The sequence below is a fragment of the Amblyomma maculatum genome, chromosome 1, assembly GCF_055883805.1.
Source record: "Amblyomma maculatum isolate TAMU_Amacu chromosome 1, ASM5588380v1, whole genome shotgun sequence".
Taxonomy (NCBI): Eukaryota; Metazoa; Arthropoda; class Arachnida; order Ixodida; family Ixodidae; genus Amblyomma; species Amblyomma maculatum.
In genome coordinates, this window is record NC_139344.1 from 420,069,294 (window position 1) to 420,085,542 (window position 16,249).

At 46.6% G+C, this 16,249-nt stretch overlaps 1 protein-coding gene across 7 annotated transcripts in view; it reads left to right on the forward strand.

The window, feature by feature from the left end:
• Window positions 1-4,230, forward strand: part of LOC146209225 (uncharacterized) — a 57,287-nt gene extending 53,057 nt beyond the window's left edge. For all 7 annotated transcript variants that reach the window (XM_084597321.1, XM_084597342.1, XM_084597327.1 and 4 more), the window contains exon 6: window positions 118-4,230. In XM_084597321.1, coding sequence (XP_084453447.1) covers window positions 118-422 — 305 coding nt within the window. In that variant the 3' untranslated portion in view covers window positions 423-4,230. The remainder of the gene's footprint in view (window positions 1-117) is intronic.
• Window positions 4,231-16,249: the final 12,019 nt, after the last annotated feature.

A 16,249-nucleotide genomic window follows, 5' to 3' on the forward strand; every position in this document is an offset into this window, starting at 1 on the left:
GTGCTTATGTGAACATAATCTGTAATAGTTCCTTCTCTAATGATTTCCTTATAGCTCTTAGACTTATGCACTTTAATGGTGTCAAGAGTCCATTCCAACCTCCACTTGCCTATGCAGCTGACGTGAGCAGCCTGCTGAATAAGAATGGAACACTGCCGCACATCAGCCTCGCCCTGCCTTTCAACTTCAACCAGACCACTCTGACGACTGTTACACCCTCTAGTCAACCGGGAAGCACCACCAGCTCCCCTCGCGTGCCCGCCGTCATGACGCTGTCCACACTGATGGGATACGCGGGTAGCATGCTGCGGCCACAGGCCAATGGCCACTACGTGTCAGCACCTCTGTCTGCTCTAGACCCTATCGTTGCCACCCAGTCGGCGGAACAGAGGGCCTCCAACCGCATGGGCCTCACATCCTGAAGTGGTGGCAGCTGGGGCTTCAACCGGTCGACGGCAGTCGACCGGCTAGTCTACAGACACGAGAGAATGTTGCTCGAAGCCTCTTTACTATGGCGAGGGGAATGCAAGCAGTGCCGTTGGACAAGATGCCAGTGAATAATTTAGTGACAGACAGCTTCACTTCACTGGCACAAGGACGGTGTTGGAAGACACATTTGAGGTTTTAGTGGCATTTCCCGTGACTGTTGACATACACACATCGCAGATTTCGTCTTCCTTTGCCCACTTAGAACCATGGCAGCCTCTGGTGATGTTGCTGTTGACGTTGGAAGTGGAAGCGTGATGGTGGGGCCGTTGGTTCTATTTTGTTGAGCTTGGAAGCATTCCGGTTCGTGTGCGTCGCAAATTGACGGTGAGAAAAAAAATGTTATCAATCTGCTTATGGAAGAGCAAAAAGCGGAGTATACTTTTTTGCTAAGTTGATAGCAGATGCGATAATAATGCGGAATCGACGACAATGAGTGTTGCTGTAATGTGCCGATATTATTTTCTCAAGGTTTCATTAAGGTCGGTGAAATAAGAGCCGTTTAAAAGGGCTCCAGACGCAAGGTGCTCCTTTATGAGAGCTACCAGACCTGCGTCGCAAGTTTGCCGTGGCCAACTTCTGTGCACAACATGCTTAGAGAAAGAGAAGAATAATGCGAGCAATGTGAGAAATTGTCAATGCTTACTACAATAAGCAATGAATTGACCTAACTAAATTAAAGCAAGGCTAGATTGATTGTCTTTCTCTAATTTTGTCAGCACGCGGAGTTGTTCATGTACTTGACAGGCCACAGCAAACAGTATCAGCTTCTCTATGCTTAGTTTGTGCCTGAATGTAACATCATGCTTTACTTACTGTACATTGACTTGATGCAATGATGAAGCTACTCGCATTCATCGCTTACAAATGGAAATTTCGGAGTAACACGAGGGAGCGACCTTTTGGTCTCTATGTCTAGTGAGACGTTCTGAACATCTGAATCGGAACAGGTTCACGTGTTTGGGTAAATATATCACAAATAAGCCTCCATTGCTTTTCACTGTTGACACCGGTTTGAAATATGGAGAGCTTCATATTTAATATTAACATGGAGGAAGCATAGAGATGAATTCTAAGCTGGATTGAATTTCGTGGGAAGGAATGAAAGCTAATGGTCGGGGTGATTGACTCTCACTATGAAAGTACAAGTGGGGTTGAAGTGTAGAGAGTGCAGGTGTTTGTCTTTTGTGTTCATTTATTTTGAGTGCCTTTCAAGTGTGCCTTATATATAAGCAGTGCCAATCAAAACCACTCAGTCGTGAATGGCAACGTGGAATAATTGTGAACGTGGCCTTTATGGTTGAGTGCACATCGTTTTGAAGCCAACCATCATGAAGTTGGCATACTCACATGTCACTCTTGATCAGTGCCATGCCCATTCTACTAGGCTGGAGAAGGCACAAGTGCAATGTTCATCTTGTGAGAGGGGAGGGGCGAGAGGGGGAAATTTCCGCTGATCGCAAAAAAAAGTCAGAGTAAATATATATTATATATAGATATTATCCAATAAGTTCCCATCTCTCAAGGCAGAATAACCTTCTTGAGATGCCGTAAGGTCCCCTTTGCATGTAGTTATTTTTGGCTGGGTATATAAAAAGTTTTTCATCTAACTGAAACGGACTAATGCTGTAGTAATTCATTGATACCATGATTACGATTTGTATTGGTTAGGATGCCACTGCACATGTCCTTCATGAATAAGGTAACATTTCTCTATACCTGGTGGTGCAGTTTTTGCCTTAGAGGATCAAAAGAATGTGGTCCTTGCATGTTTCAACCTAGAAATCATATCAAAGCTGCACGGTTGCCTTTGGAAAAGAATATTAATTTCTGAAGTACCATATGCAAAGTGGAGCCTTGTAAATGTTTTAATAATGGCAATACTGTGTTACAAACTGTTAATCATTGATGAGTGCCAGTTTACCTTATGCATACATTATGCTGTTGTGGCACACAGGGTCTTTCTTTCAATCACTTTTATGAAAAATGTGATGTTTGGAAGTACAATGCATACTTTCCAGTAAAGTACAAAGTTACAAGGTTTAATTCAGTTCTTTTTTTGAGACTTATGCTCTTGTGCGAAGTACTTAAGACGATGGTCACGATGTTATTACAAAGGACATGTACGATCATGTGACATTCTGTGAAGGAATGTGTTTTTGTGTATTTGAGAATGGAATACTCAACACTGTGCCAAATAGCTCATTGTTGCTCAATTTACACAAGTCCTAATATGGATGTGTTCATCCAAGGCAAATAGCTTTCAGGTGTCACAGGGTGCCTCGTTTACACTCCAGTCATGTTTAACGTTATTGTATCCCAGTGAGTCTACGCATAAGCATGCGTCCTGCTTTGTGACCTAATTTGGACGTCGCTCAAGGCTGATGCAGGAATCCTATCCTATCAGTAGACTACTGCCTTATCTGTCGTAGCATAGGACTTTTTCACTCATTGACTCACTGTCCTTAGAGATCGTTATAATGGGCAGGGCGTTTTCACGGCATTAAACAAAAAGTCAAGCGCGTCCTATGGCACAGCAGAATCAAACTTGCAGAAATATGGGTGTTGTTTAGGCTTTCTTAGATAAGGCTTTGCAGCAATAGGAAGTTCTACACCAGCTAACAATTAAGATCATTATTCGTGCTAAATAATGTCCCCCACGATTTCACGTGGAGTAAATAATAAATATGACCACACGTTATTCTAAAGGCGAAATGTACCAGGATGCCTTTAATCAATCATACGCTGAAGATAACGAATTTCATGTAAATTGCTTAGCGCATAATGGAGACGAGCCCCTAAGCTCCAGAACTTTAGAGCTTTTGCATATGTGCACCTTTATCGTGGGCGCAGCAGCCTGTGCTCATATCAGCGTCCCTTTTTACTGCGCCTAATGACTTTGTGCAATATACAGTCGTGCTACGAGATTGGCCCTTTTCCCCTCTACTTTATCTCTAGGCTAGGAGACCTTTGCGTCTAGTCGTACAAGAGTATGCTAGCGCTCGTTTGGTATTCAGGGTGACCATCGTTCTCCTGTGGGCCTTATCAGAAGCACCGCATTGCAGCTTCCTTCTGAAACAAACGAGGCTCGCACGTAATAAAGAACGGGTTTAGCAAGAAGCGGATACTGAGTTAGACTATTTGCTAAATGAAAAGAGGTGCTGACTTGGATTTTGTACGTGTTTAAGGAGCTGTGTTTCGATTTGATTGCTATGTGTTACATGAAAAAATGTTCTTCTGTTGTATTCAGTATGTTTGTACAGCAAATTACCATTTTCTGAATGTTCTGTTCATTTTTGTGAATTGAAATGTTTTGGGCATTTTGTTCTTTAATAATTTTGAGTGTATATGTTGTAATCATGAATTTCGCCCCTATCAGCTGTTATTTGGCAAGTGTTCCCGCCGAAACTAGGAAGATCTCGTCGTGCTTTTGTGCTATGGTAGCAACATTGTTCAGTTTACGGCTATGCACTCGCTACTAAAAACCGCAGCATATGCTACAAAAAATTCTGTATTCCCATCACTCATTTCCTCTTTCAGTCTATGATATGTTTTGTTATGTACATTCAACCTTGTTTAGTATGCAAAGGAGCAGATGGAGGGCGTGTTTTATTATAGATCCACAAAAGAAACGGGTAAGAACGTCCAAAACAATTGTTCGTACACCAGCTCGTGTATCAGCCTTATGTCTATTTTGTTTTCCCCTTTTATTTTTGTGGTTTCATTAAATTTTGCTAAGGAAACGATGTGTGTTGTTTCTTCCGTCTAAGTAACACTGCACAAACATAATTGACAACTGAAAAGTCACTCGTTTTAAATTGTGCATGATGCATTTGCGTTAAATGTGATCAATCATTAAATGTAAGGAATATGCAAGAAATAAGTGGCAAATGGAAAATTCAAAAGTATATATGAGGTAATTATGTAGGGACAATTGAATTTTGCCACAGAAGGCAATAAAAGTGCATTTTAAACTTTCTCTTATCCTTTAGCTTTACCGATTATCGCTTGAACTTGATCAGGTCACATTTTAAAAAGCGCTCCTTGCCCGCGTCAGGATCTTTGAGAGCGGCTCCTTGAGGCGGCCTTTCTTGCAGCCTCGTTTTCATGCAGTAGCCCACAGCGCTGCCGTCATGATTCCTGCACACCTCCTTGGCCTATACTCTGATTTAGCTACACAGCTCGTCGCTCTGTGCTTGTGCAGTTGGGCACCTCAGGTGGCAGCGGCTGCGCCCAATTTACCGGAGTGGAGTAAGTATTTGTAACTTCCACAGAACTGTAAACTCGTAAACGACGGTACATTGCCAGATCAGTGGTGAGCGCGTGCGAATTCTTCAAGGCGTTAAAATAATGTTGCACAAGTAGCGAGAAGAGCTCAGATAGGTACACCTACCTCAAAAGAAAATCTATGTTATAAAGGTCTACTTCATTTTATATATCAATATTAATAAAATATCTAGGCTCCAGATGTGTAGAGGTGTCATATCTCTTCTTCGAGTGCTCAGGGGTCTGCTTCGGGCGATAGGAAAATTATATGGACACCTTCAAATCTTTATTATATGGAAGTATGAAGGGCTCCTCATTCAATACGTTGAAAACATATATATTATGATGTGCTCTGAAATTCGGCTTTAATGTCAGGCAGTACTCATGAATTGAGGTGTGCATATAATCGTACACAAAGCAGCAGTACTATACGACAACAGCTCTAGACTCAGACGCAAGTAGGACATTCAGTTTCAGCTCCTCTTCGAAGACCGCGAAAAATATATTTATACATTGTTTACACTCGCTGCGGACCCAGGATGCTAGGAAGATTTTCCACACACACAGAAAAGAAGCTTACTGTAAGGTGCCACTCGCTCAGTGAATGTATAGCAGTAGCCTCGCGGCGCATAAAAGAAGTGTGTAAAAGGCGGGGCTCAATCGGTACTTGATACGCACATTTCCTCCATCTATATTGTCATTAGAATTGATAGCTGGCTCCTTGAATTGAAACACAAACGGCGTCTTGGTAGGCTGTTCGCTCTGCTTGCGAACAGCTGTCAGCAAAGAAAAGTAAGAGAATGGTGATGAGAGGCGACAGAAGATCGGAGAGAAAATAAGGAGGGTAAACAGAAAAGAGAACTGATAGAGAGATAGACTGAAAAGAGGTAATAAAAATTGGGAGGGGGTGGATGCAGAGGCGTACACTTAAGCACCGATAGTATAGTATGATGAAACAGATTGAATGGAATGGTACTCCCATACTCGTACAGATTTGCTACAGCGGCGTTTATACATACGTCTGGTGGTTTTTCACATTAGAGCAGGAGCACTCACCGAGGTGATAAACCCGCACTCAGGTTTTTGTGTCGGCTGTTATTTAAGTGCTGTTGTCGGCCTAAATTAGCAAATTAAATGAAACGAATTACAGGAGGCACTTAAGTCGGCTTATGTGGTGCGAATTCGTTGCATTCAGTGCTGCTGTTTCGCTTCTGTGGCTTGTTCTTTTGAATCAAGTTGGATTTGATTAACTCTCGGTTTTCTATGGATTTTGTGTTATTTAGCGTTTGAGTTTAGATTATACCTGTCGACACCTTTTTAGACTTGTAGCCTGAAGCTCAATGATTGATCACAGTTGACTAATTAACGGTTAATAACATCGACAAATTTTGTAGTCTTGATATTGGCTATCCACCGATATATGACTTGATTCTGTAGCGCGAAACTCAATTTTCAATCACGAAAACTAACTAACGGCAAATATTAGCACCTGTAATTAGTTTAGTGTGAATATATTCAAACGTTTTATATATAGATGGCTTGATACCGCAGTATATTATTTGGTTTTTATCACAATTATCTAGTTAACGGTATTCAATTAAGTGCTATTATACTCGACAAGCTATAGAACAATATATGAATTATGTAACGCAAAATACTACTTATTCACGACTAACTAATTACGTAATTAGTTGAGGCCTACAATTTGTATAGCGCGTTTATCCTCGGCATAAGCTACCCAACGATATAACTCTTGTTAGACTCGGCATAAGCAGCAGAGCGACTGCGGATTTTTTCTGTACATTCATTACGTACACATATTTCGTACAGTATTCCGTACGCGGCGCACTCAAGATAAAGAGTGCTACAGATTGAAAAAAAGAGTCGAAACGGGTTCGAACCAAAGTACTTCTCGTGGGGAACGAGTAGGAAACGTCGTAGCTACAGCACCTTTTTCTTTCGTGCTTGCATGCGAAAACTCCCGAGAAGGCTAATTGCGAACAGGTGATGCCTCAAATCACCGGACTAAATAATGCGAGCTCACCATACCCGAACAAATCCTCATATCACCAATGCCAACATTCTTGGCGGTACACACAACCATTAGGATACGAAAGCAAACTACTAGCATATGTTGCATGATCGGAGCTACTGATCGGAGTTGAATGTAGCTACGAAAGGGTAGCTACATTCAACCTCTGGGATGACGCCGCACGGCTTCGAAATGTATATTTCAGCCTCGAGGATGGCGCTCGGACGTGGTTCGAGAACCATGAAGAGTAGCTGTCGTCTTTGAGTGAGTTCAAACGTCATCTTGCGGCCACTTACGGAAGCTCAGATCGCCGCGAACGGGCCGAACGCGCTCTACACACTCGGATCCAAATGCCTAACGAAACCGTCGCGGCGTATATCGAAGACATGGCACGCCTGTTTAAGCGTGGGGATCCTACGACGTCCGAGGACAAAAAGCTGCGCTACCTCATGCGTGGCGTCAAAGAGCAGCTTTTCGCTGGCCTGGTGCGCAGCCCGCCGAAAACGGTTGCAGAATTCTTTGCGGAAACATCCACTATAGAGAAAGTGCTTCAGCAGCGAGCTTCGGCACGGGATCACACCATCCACGCTGCCTCCGTCTCTGCTGAGTTCCCATCGCATAGCGTGGACACATCGGCGCTACGGGAGCTCATACGTTCCGTTGTGCGCGACGAACTCCGACTGATGTATGGCACACCTCAACCAGCTCCTTCCTCCATCGCCAGCGTTGTCCGCGACGAGGTGCAGCAAGCGCTCCGGCCTCCATTTCCAATCGGGGAACCTCGCCCTACTCCTCCTCTTACACCCCCAGAGTGTCACCGCCCTACATACTCCCAGGTGCTGCAATACTCTCCGCCCTCGTCGGCGTCCCTGATTCCTCCGAACGTAGCTGAGCCGAAAACAGCAGCCCCGTGATCAAGTACGTTACAGATTCTCGACCGCCTACACGGAAAGCAGACGAGTGGCGTACCCCCGACCGACGGCCGTTATGCTTTCACTGCGGCGAACCGGGTCATGTCTATAGGCGCTGTCCCTACCGTCGAATAGGTCTCAAAGGGTTTTCCGCTGATTCTCCGCGGCCTCGCTACGGCGAACGGCCTTGAGCCGTTGAAGATTTCGTCAGCGATCAGCGCCGGATCGTTCCGTCTCGTCTGCTACCATCTAGATCAACGTCACCCAGGTCTCGCCCGTCGCCATCTGCTACGAGTTCCTCATGGGCAGCGCAGGGCCGCTCGCCCAGTCCCCAGAGGGAAAACTGGAACCAGCGACCTTCGGGGGTAGGCTCGCTGGACATCGCGGCGCGGGAGACCCCCCATTGATGCGGACACGGAAAGACTACGCATCGACATTGGAAAAGTCCGCGGTTACCGATCATAACGCCACCTCGACGCCACCACGACGCACCTGCAACCACGATGAATTGCCGGTGGAACCGACGACGAAACAACGCACCCACAACGACGACGAATTGCCGGTGGAACAAACGACGCAAACACGCACCCGCAACGACGACGAATTACAGGTGGGACATATGACGCAACAACGCACCCGCAACGACGACGAACTGCCGGTGGAAAGGACGCTACAACAACGCACCTGCAACGACGACGAATTGCAGGTGAAGCAGACCGCGTACACCGATGCAAAGCACTCAAAGACTCAGAAGCCTGACATTTGCGAGCAGATTTCGTTGGACATACCCGTAGTACTGGATGGTCGCCATGTTCGAGCTCTGTTGGATACTGGCGCTGATTATTCTATTTTGAGCAGCCAGTTTGCCGCAGTTCTCAAGAAGGTTTTGACTCCGTGGGCTGGCACAAACGTTCGCACCGCGGGTGGTCATCTGATTACTCCTCTGGGCATGTGCACGGCCAAAGTTCAAATTCAAGAATCAACATTTGTGGTAAGTTGCCTTGTTCTGAAAAGCTGTTCGCGTGACCTGATTCTGGGCGTAGATTTTCTTCGTGAATATGGCGCAATTATTGACCTCCGGAATTCTAAGGTCTCGTTTTCTACTGAGAAAGCAGTGGCCCTCAGCGGTGCAAAGCGACCACTCAATGTGCTTCGAGTTTATGAGGACAGTGTCACTCTGCCACCCCGAACCAGCACCTTCGTTAATGTCAAATGCAATGCCCTTAACGATGATGACGCAATAGCCGAAACTAATATCGTTACTGTTGACACAAGAAGTTTGCGTGACCCGCAGTTTGATACATCTTCACCGTGGTCAGTCCAAGGTACTTGTTACAAATTTTTCGCACGAGTATCGGCACCTTTTTCGTGACACTTCCGTAGCTTTCGCCGAACGCATCTCTGATGTCTCCGAGTGCTTGTCCACAGAAACCATGCCACCGCCCACATCCCTCGACAATCTCGATGTCAGCTCAGAGCTATCGGTCAGCCAGCGTGACCAGCTGTTTTCATTGTTACTCGAATTCAAAGAGTGTTTTGCATCGTCGTCAAAAGTGAATCAAACTCCCATCGCCAAGCACCAGATCGTGACGTTCGATAATGTGCGCCCAATCCGCCAGCACCCCTACCGCGTCTCTTCGACCGAGCGCGAAGTTATTAGGTCACAAATTAAGGAAATGCTCGAAGATGAGGTTATCCAGCCTTCCAATAGCCCGTGGTCCTCCCCGGTCGTTCTAGTTAAAAAGAAAGACGGCACGTTACGTTTTTGCGTCGATTACCGCAAACTGAACGCCGTAACCAAGAAGGATTTCTACCGCTTGCCGCGGATTGACGACTCTCTCGACTGCCTTCGGCATGCTAAGTATTTTTCGTCCATTGATCTAAAAAGTGGCTACTGGCAGATTGAGGTCGATGAGCGAGATCGTGAGAAGACGGCCTTCGTCACTCCCGACGGCCTTTACGAATTTAAAGTTCTACCTTTCGGCCTGTGTTCCGCGCCGGCCACATTTCGGCGGATGATGGACTCTGTCCTCGCCGGCCTTAAATGGCAGTGTTGTCTAGTCTACCTAGATGACGTGGTGGTCTTCGCAGAATCATTTGCACAACATCTTCAGCGCCTGCGGTCAGTACTCGAAGCCCTTCGATCCGCTAACTTGACACTTCAGCCACAGAAATGCCACTTTGGCTACCGAGAACTTAAATTTCTCGGCCATGTCGTCAGCGCCGCCGGCGTGAAGCCCGACCCTGACAAGATTGCTGCTGTTGCGGAATTTCCTATTCCACGTGACAAGAAAGCTGTTCGCCGATTTCTCGGCTTGCGCAGTTACTACCGGCGTTTTATCGATAACTTCGCTGATCTCGCTGAACCGCTGACTCAGCTCACCCGGGGAGACACCCCTTTTGTTTGGACTCACGAACAAGAAGCTGCTTTTGCCGAGCTGCGTCTCCGTCTCCAATCGCCGCCTGTTCTAGCCCATTTCGATGAGAAGGGGGAGACAGAAATACACACCGACGCCAGTAACATTGGCCTTAGGGCGGTTCTCGTGCAACGTCAAGAGGGTGTTGAAGGAGTCATCGCCTATGCCAGCCGTACTTTATCCCGCGCCGAGACGAACTATTCAACTACTGAAAAGGAATGCCTCGCCATTATTTGGGCTGCTGCGAAATTTCGTCCCTACCTTTATGGTCGCCCATTTAAAGTGGTCACTGACCACCATTCTTTGTGCTGGCTGGCCAACCTGCGTGACCCATGCGGCCGCCTGGCGCGATGGAGCCTTCGCCTACAGGAGTTCGATCTCACTATTGTTTATAAGTCCGGACATAAGCATGAAGATGCTGACACGCTCTCCCGCGCGCCTGTCGAGCTCGCTTCACCAGACACGGATGACACTGGCAGTTTCGTCGGAGCTGTTGATGCTTCAGATACGTCACATCAGCAGCGTGCCGATCCAGATTTACGAGCACTGATTGATTATTTAGAAGGTCAGCCAGCCACCATACCTAAGTGCTTTTCTCGGAGCCTCTCAACTTTCTGCCTGAGAGGTGGTGTGCTTTATAAGCAGAACTCTAGATCCGAGTCAAGAACCTACCTCCTCGTGGTACCCACAGCTCTGAGAGAGGAAATCCTTTCCGCGTGCCACGATGAACCAACATCTGGCCACTTGGGCTATTCTCGTACACTTGCTAGGATACGACAGACATTCTACTGGCCCAACCTTGCCACTGTTGTTAAGCGCTATGTCAAGAGCTGTCGGCAATGTCAGCGTCGGAAGGTTCCGCAATCAAAGCCTGCGGGCCTCCTCATACCCATAATACCACCACGAGCACCATTTGATCAAGTCGGCATGGACCTTCTCGGTTCTTTCCCTCGGTCCTCTGGTGGCAACCGTTGGATAATCATAGCCACAGACTATCTGACTCGCTATGCCGAGACCAAAGCGTTACCTAGTGGTACAGCGTCTGAAGTTGCCCATTTCTTTGTACACCAGATCATACAACGGCACGGTGCTCCTACCTGTATTATTACTGATAGAGGGACTGCCTTTACTTCAAAAATGATGGCCGAAGTCTTTCATCTCAGCGGTACGGCGCATCGAAAAGCTACTGCTTACCATCCGCAGACCAATGGGCTGACGGAAAGGCTTAATAAGACCATCGCGGATATGCTGGCGATGTACGTCGACGCCCAGCACAAGACTTGGGATGCGATCGTACAATATGTGACGTTCGCATACAATACGGCAGTCCAAGAGACTACACGTTTCACGCCGTTTCGCCTCGTTTACGGCAGGGAGGTTCGGACGATGCTGGACGCAATGCTCCCTTACCAAACAGATACCGAACTTTGTTCTGATGCCGAGCAGTTTGCCCAAGATGCTGAGCAAGCACGCCAACTAGCACGCGTCCACATCACCCAGCAACAGGACAGGGATTCACGCCGGTACAGCCTCCGCCACAGACAAGCTTCCTACAACACCGGGGCCAGGTGTGGGTGTGGACTCCTGTTCGATGTCGCGGCCTTTCAGACAAGCTAATTTGCCGCTACTTCGGACCGTATAAAATCGTGCGACGCATCAGTAACGTCAATTACGAGGTGCTCCCGGATGGATCAGAGCACACAGGCCGTCGGCTACCTCGTCCAGAGACAGTTCATGTCCTGCGATTGAAGCCGTACTTTGCACGGTGACTGGCAAACTACATCTACAAACTTTTTTTTTTTTTTGAGGGGGGAGGTTAATTTTGTACGCTTGTGTGCACGTGTAACTGTGTGCGTTATGCTTAAGGAGGGAGGAATGCCAGGGGGCGCTCGGAGTGAAAAACGACGTTGAAGTGAATCGGCTCCGGACTCGCAGGACGTACCTAAACCTTGGACCGTGTAATTCTACCTGTACCGGCTCTGTTAACCTAGCCCCAGTCGCCAACACCGTGACAATATTAATGGAGGAAAACGTGGTTAGTTGTATAAAGCAACAAAGTGCATGGATATGAACGAGGATCCAAAAGAAAGCTAATGGGAGCTTGTAACAATGTTGCGTCATATGCCTGAATGTAGAGCTTAAGTGTCCAATAATTATTACCTGCGCATCTGCTGAAAACAGTATCTTATCAGCCAGTTCCTCCTCATCTACAATGGAACACCCGGCGAAGCACACAGGACAGCGTGAAGAACGTTACGCTCGACCTGTGCACTCTACTGCTCATATGAATCGTACCGTAGCCCGCATCGTGCAGCCTTTAAAGGAAATTGGTAGAGCCGGACAACGGAACTGTTTTCTTTGTGGCTTCTTACGGCGCAAGCCGGAGATGAGGTTTTACCGAGGCGGAGACAATGGCCCTGTCGTTTGTGTGCTTCCTTCATTCTCGTCCGTTGCGCCGTATTCATTTGTGAACGGTTCAACGGTGGGCTGCAACACAAGATACACTTCACGTGTTTTTGATATTCGGGCGAAAGCCTTCATAAGCTGATGGGTGTGCGCAGAAAGTGTCCGTCTGCCGATGGTGTCATACCATTCCCTTTCGTAGAATGACGTGATTAATGAGTAATGGAATGGCTGTATGAGGTAGAGGATGAAACACTGTCTCGACTTGTAATATTTCCTTCATTCGGAGCAATTAGCTAAATTATTAGCGTAAAAAAGTCAATTCAACGTCGAAATAGCAATGGACGTCAATATAGTGTGCAGACGCCAAAACAGCCACAGACGTCATTGTGCAAAACACGAGCAAAAACGTTGAAAAGCTTTGATGTTAGGCCTCGCCATTGCTTTGCAGCATCGAAAACAGTCAGCGAACAGTAAAACGGAAGAGAAAAACAGTAATAAAGTGCAAAAAAAGAAAAGAGAAAAGTAGAAAGCGTAAAGGAGATAAAAAAAGGGGAAAAGAAAGAAGAAAATGAGGTAAAAAGAAGCAGACGAAAACGAAATGTATGAAAAAGCAGCAAAGGAGTTCAAAGAGTCGCAGGAAAAATGCCTCCAAAGAATTTTCGCATGGAAGGCATGCTCTTCGCCTGGTTTTCTTGAAATATTAGGCCACGAAAACTATCAGGGAGCTCGACAGACCAATGGCTGAGTCACCTCAGAAACTCAGTGTGATATGCACTGCAGCAGAAGCAGCACCGCTGTGGTGCTTCCAAGCTAGCTTTCTTTTTTATTACGAAAGCAATAGTACACCAGGTTTCGCCTTTTCGCCGTACCGCAGCCTACCCTTCACGGTCGGTGGTCGGTCACGTGACTACTGACGTCGTACCAGAACGATAGACGGGGTAGCAAATCGGCTCTTCGGCGCGCCGTAGCTACGCTCCACAGTCGAGCGGCGGCGGTGGTCGGTCACGTGACTACTGACGTCATACCAGAGCGAGAGACGGGGGGGACCAAGTTGGCTCTTCAGCGTGCTGCAGCTCGCTCCACTGCTGGACGACCACCTGTGAACGGCGGCAAGCGATTGATGTCATACAAGTTGCACGGCCGCTCGACGGAAGCGCACTGGGTGCGGCCTGCTGCGTCGCGCCGCCGTCAATGGGCAAGCGCGTACTTGGGGAGTTTACAGTTGCGCCCGCTATTTCTGCTCAGGGCGCCACTGTTCGGGGACACGTCGCCGCCGGGGTCGCCGGCTCTGAGCGCACAGGTTGCTTCCTTTCTGGACGCGTTCGCCTCGTGTCTGCGTGGTAAACGCAAACTTTTTCTGTGCGCGTGTGCAAGCACGTTAACGTTGTGACGGGATGCGTTTGTTTTTTAAGGCGAAAGCCGTTCTAGGTTCATGGAGCGAAAATCTGTGCGCGGAAGCTGTGCCTGTAATCTGTGCGTCGCATCTTTGCGCTGGTGTGTCAGTCGTAAAAGCGGACGTGCAAGGAGGGAGATTAAGAAAGAAAATGATTGATGGTGACAGGCAATCAATAATAGTTATAAATAGACATTGATAGAGGTAATGACTTGCTAATTACTAATAATGATTAATAATGAATAAAATGATTTGTAATGACCAGTATATCAAACTACGACATGTAATGACCGCAATTGATTAGAAATGAGTAAAAGTGCTTAGCGATGTGTGGTAATGACTAAAGTAGCTAGGCATGACTCCTCATTACTGCTAATGACTGCGAAATGACCAATATGTGAAACGACGACATGTAAGGACCACTGCTGATTCTAAAGGAGTAAACTGCTTAGTTATGAGTGGTAAAGGCTACAATGACTACGCAGGCAGACTAATGACTGGGAAACGACCAATATGTCAAACGACGACTTGAAATGACGAACTGTTGCAAACGATGAGAGGAAAATGATAGGAGAAGGGTAGGCTTTCGCCGTCCTCCGCTTAAGAGACATCTAAGAAACCCTCTAATTTTATCTGCTGAGCTCGCGCTTCAGGCAAAGGCAGCAGCGAGGAGTGGAAATGCACTCGCTTCCTCTGAAATAAAAGCGGCGCTGAGGTTAACAAGTCCAGATGCTGAAGCATATTTCCCTATCAGCTGCCGTTGAATTTGCTACAAGGGACATCAGATTGGACTTGTTGGTGATTAATTATAGGTTAACAGTGCAAACAACATGATGGGAACACAGGAGAAGAGGACGGCACAACCGCGCTAGTTGTGTCGTCCTCTTTTCCTGTGTTCCTGTCACGTTGTTTAACCTATTTAGTTATCAGGGCAGCTGGCCAGTGAACTAGGATTTTTAGCTATGTGCTGTGAAGCAGATAAACACGATGAGGTAGCACCAGAAGCTTTTCTCGCAGGTTACGTTGCGAGGACATATCAGAAAAAGGCACGAAGGTTTTTTTTATATAAGCATACAATTTGTTCCAAATTTTGCCGCGCTAGTCTGAGTGGCCTAGTAAGCAAAGGAGGCTGTGCATACAACATTTGCGATTGTCTTGCGACTGTCTGCGCCATTGCGATAAACTGAAAAGCCACGTTCCATAGAAAATCCGGCGCCTTCTTTGTCGGTGGAAAGTCGAAACAATACCTCTCTGGTAAGAGGCACTTTAGTTGGTGATATGGCCAGAAACCTTTGGCGCAATGAGAACAAATGACATGTTCAATGTTGCAGGAGCTGCCAAACCAGAGAGAGTCAATAAGATGTAAGGGATAAATGGGAATTATTGAAAGTGGGACCCTTAGATCCCAAGTCAGGCACACTATACTCCTATAGGGCACGTTCGTACGGAATTGGTAAAGAGGGCTTTATATACCCATGTGCAGGGTGCTGTTTCATATAATGCGGTGGCTTAAGGCTGCATTTTAATGATATGCGACAGAGGCAGCAATTACGGGATACGGTGAATAAGCAGGTAGCAAAAAGCGGCTACTCCAACGAGGCTCCGCAAGGAGATTTAAGAACCCCAAATTTTGTTTATCACTAGCAGGATTGCTTAATTTATGCGATATTTGGTAATGATTTTGAGGCGATATGTCAGTCGTGCAAGAGCCTGTTGCAGGAAATATGAGTCAACTGGACCAGTTACAGGTTAATGAAAACCAATGACAATGGAGGCTTGATGTACCCCGCAATGGAAGTAATCAAGCTTTGTCAGCTTACGAGCACCTTCATTAACAGGAAGATGAAGTCGGAAAAGGTCTGGCGAAGTAGCAAGCGGGGTAAACTTTTGATTTCCTCATTTTTTTTCAGTGTACACAGTACCTGCAGCTCATCTATGAAAACAATGACCGTGCCCATGCTGAGGCGCTATGCAAGATATCGTTAAGTTGCTGCACCCACTGATAGCGAGCTGGGCTGGAAATGTGAACTCAACAGTGGAGCGACGTTTATGGCTATGGCATAAACCTCTCTCAAGAAAGGTTATCCATCTGCGATTGGTAATTTTCTTCCTTCTTTGTGTGGCCATTTAATAAGCGTACTCGGCTGCTCGCTGAATCTCCGCTGCAGTTGCGCTCTGAAGCGTGAACATTCTTGTGGTCGCAGCTAAGAGTTTCACGACAGGAACACTCGATGCGCGTTCTTCCATTAAAAATTAAAATCCAACAAAATTGTATGGGTTTACCAACAGCCAATAAAAATAGTAATAAAAACTTTCGGTGCATATACGTAGCACCTTG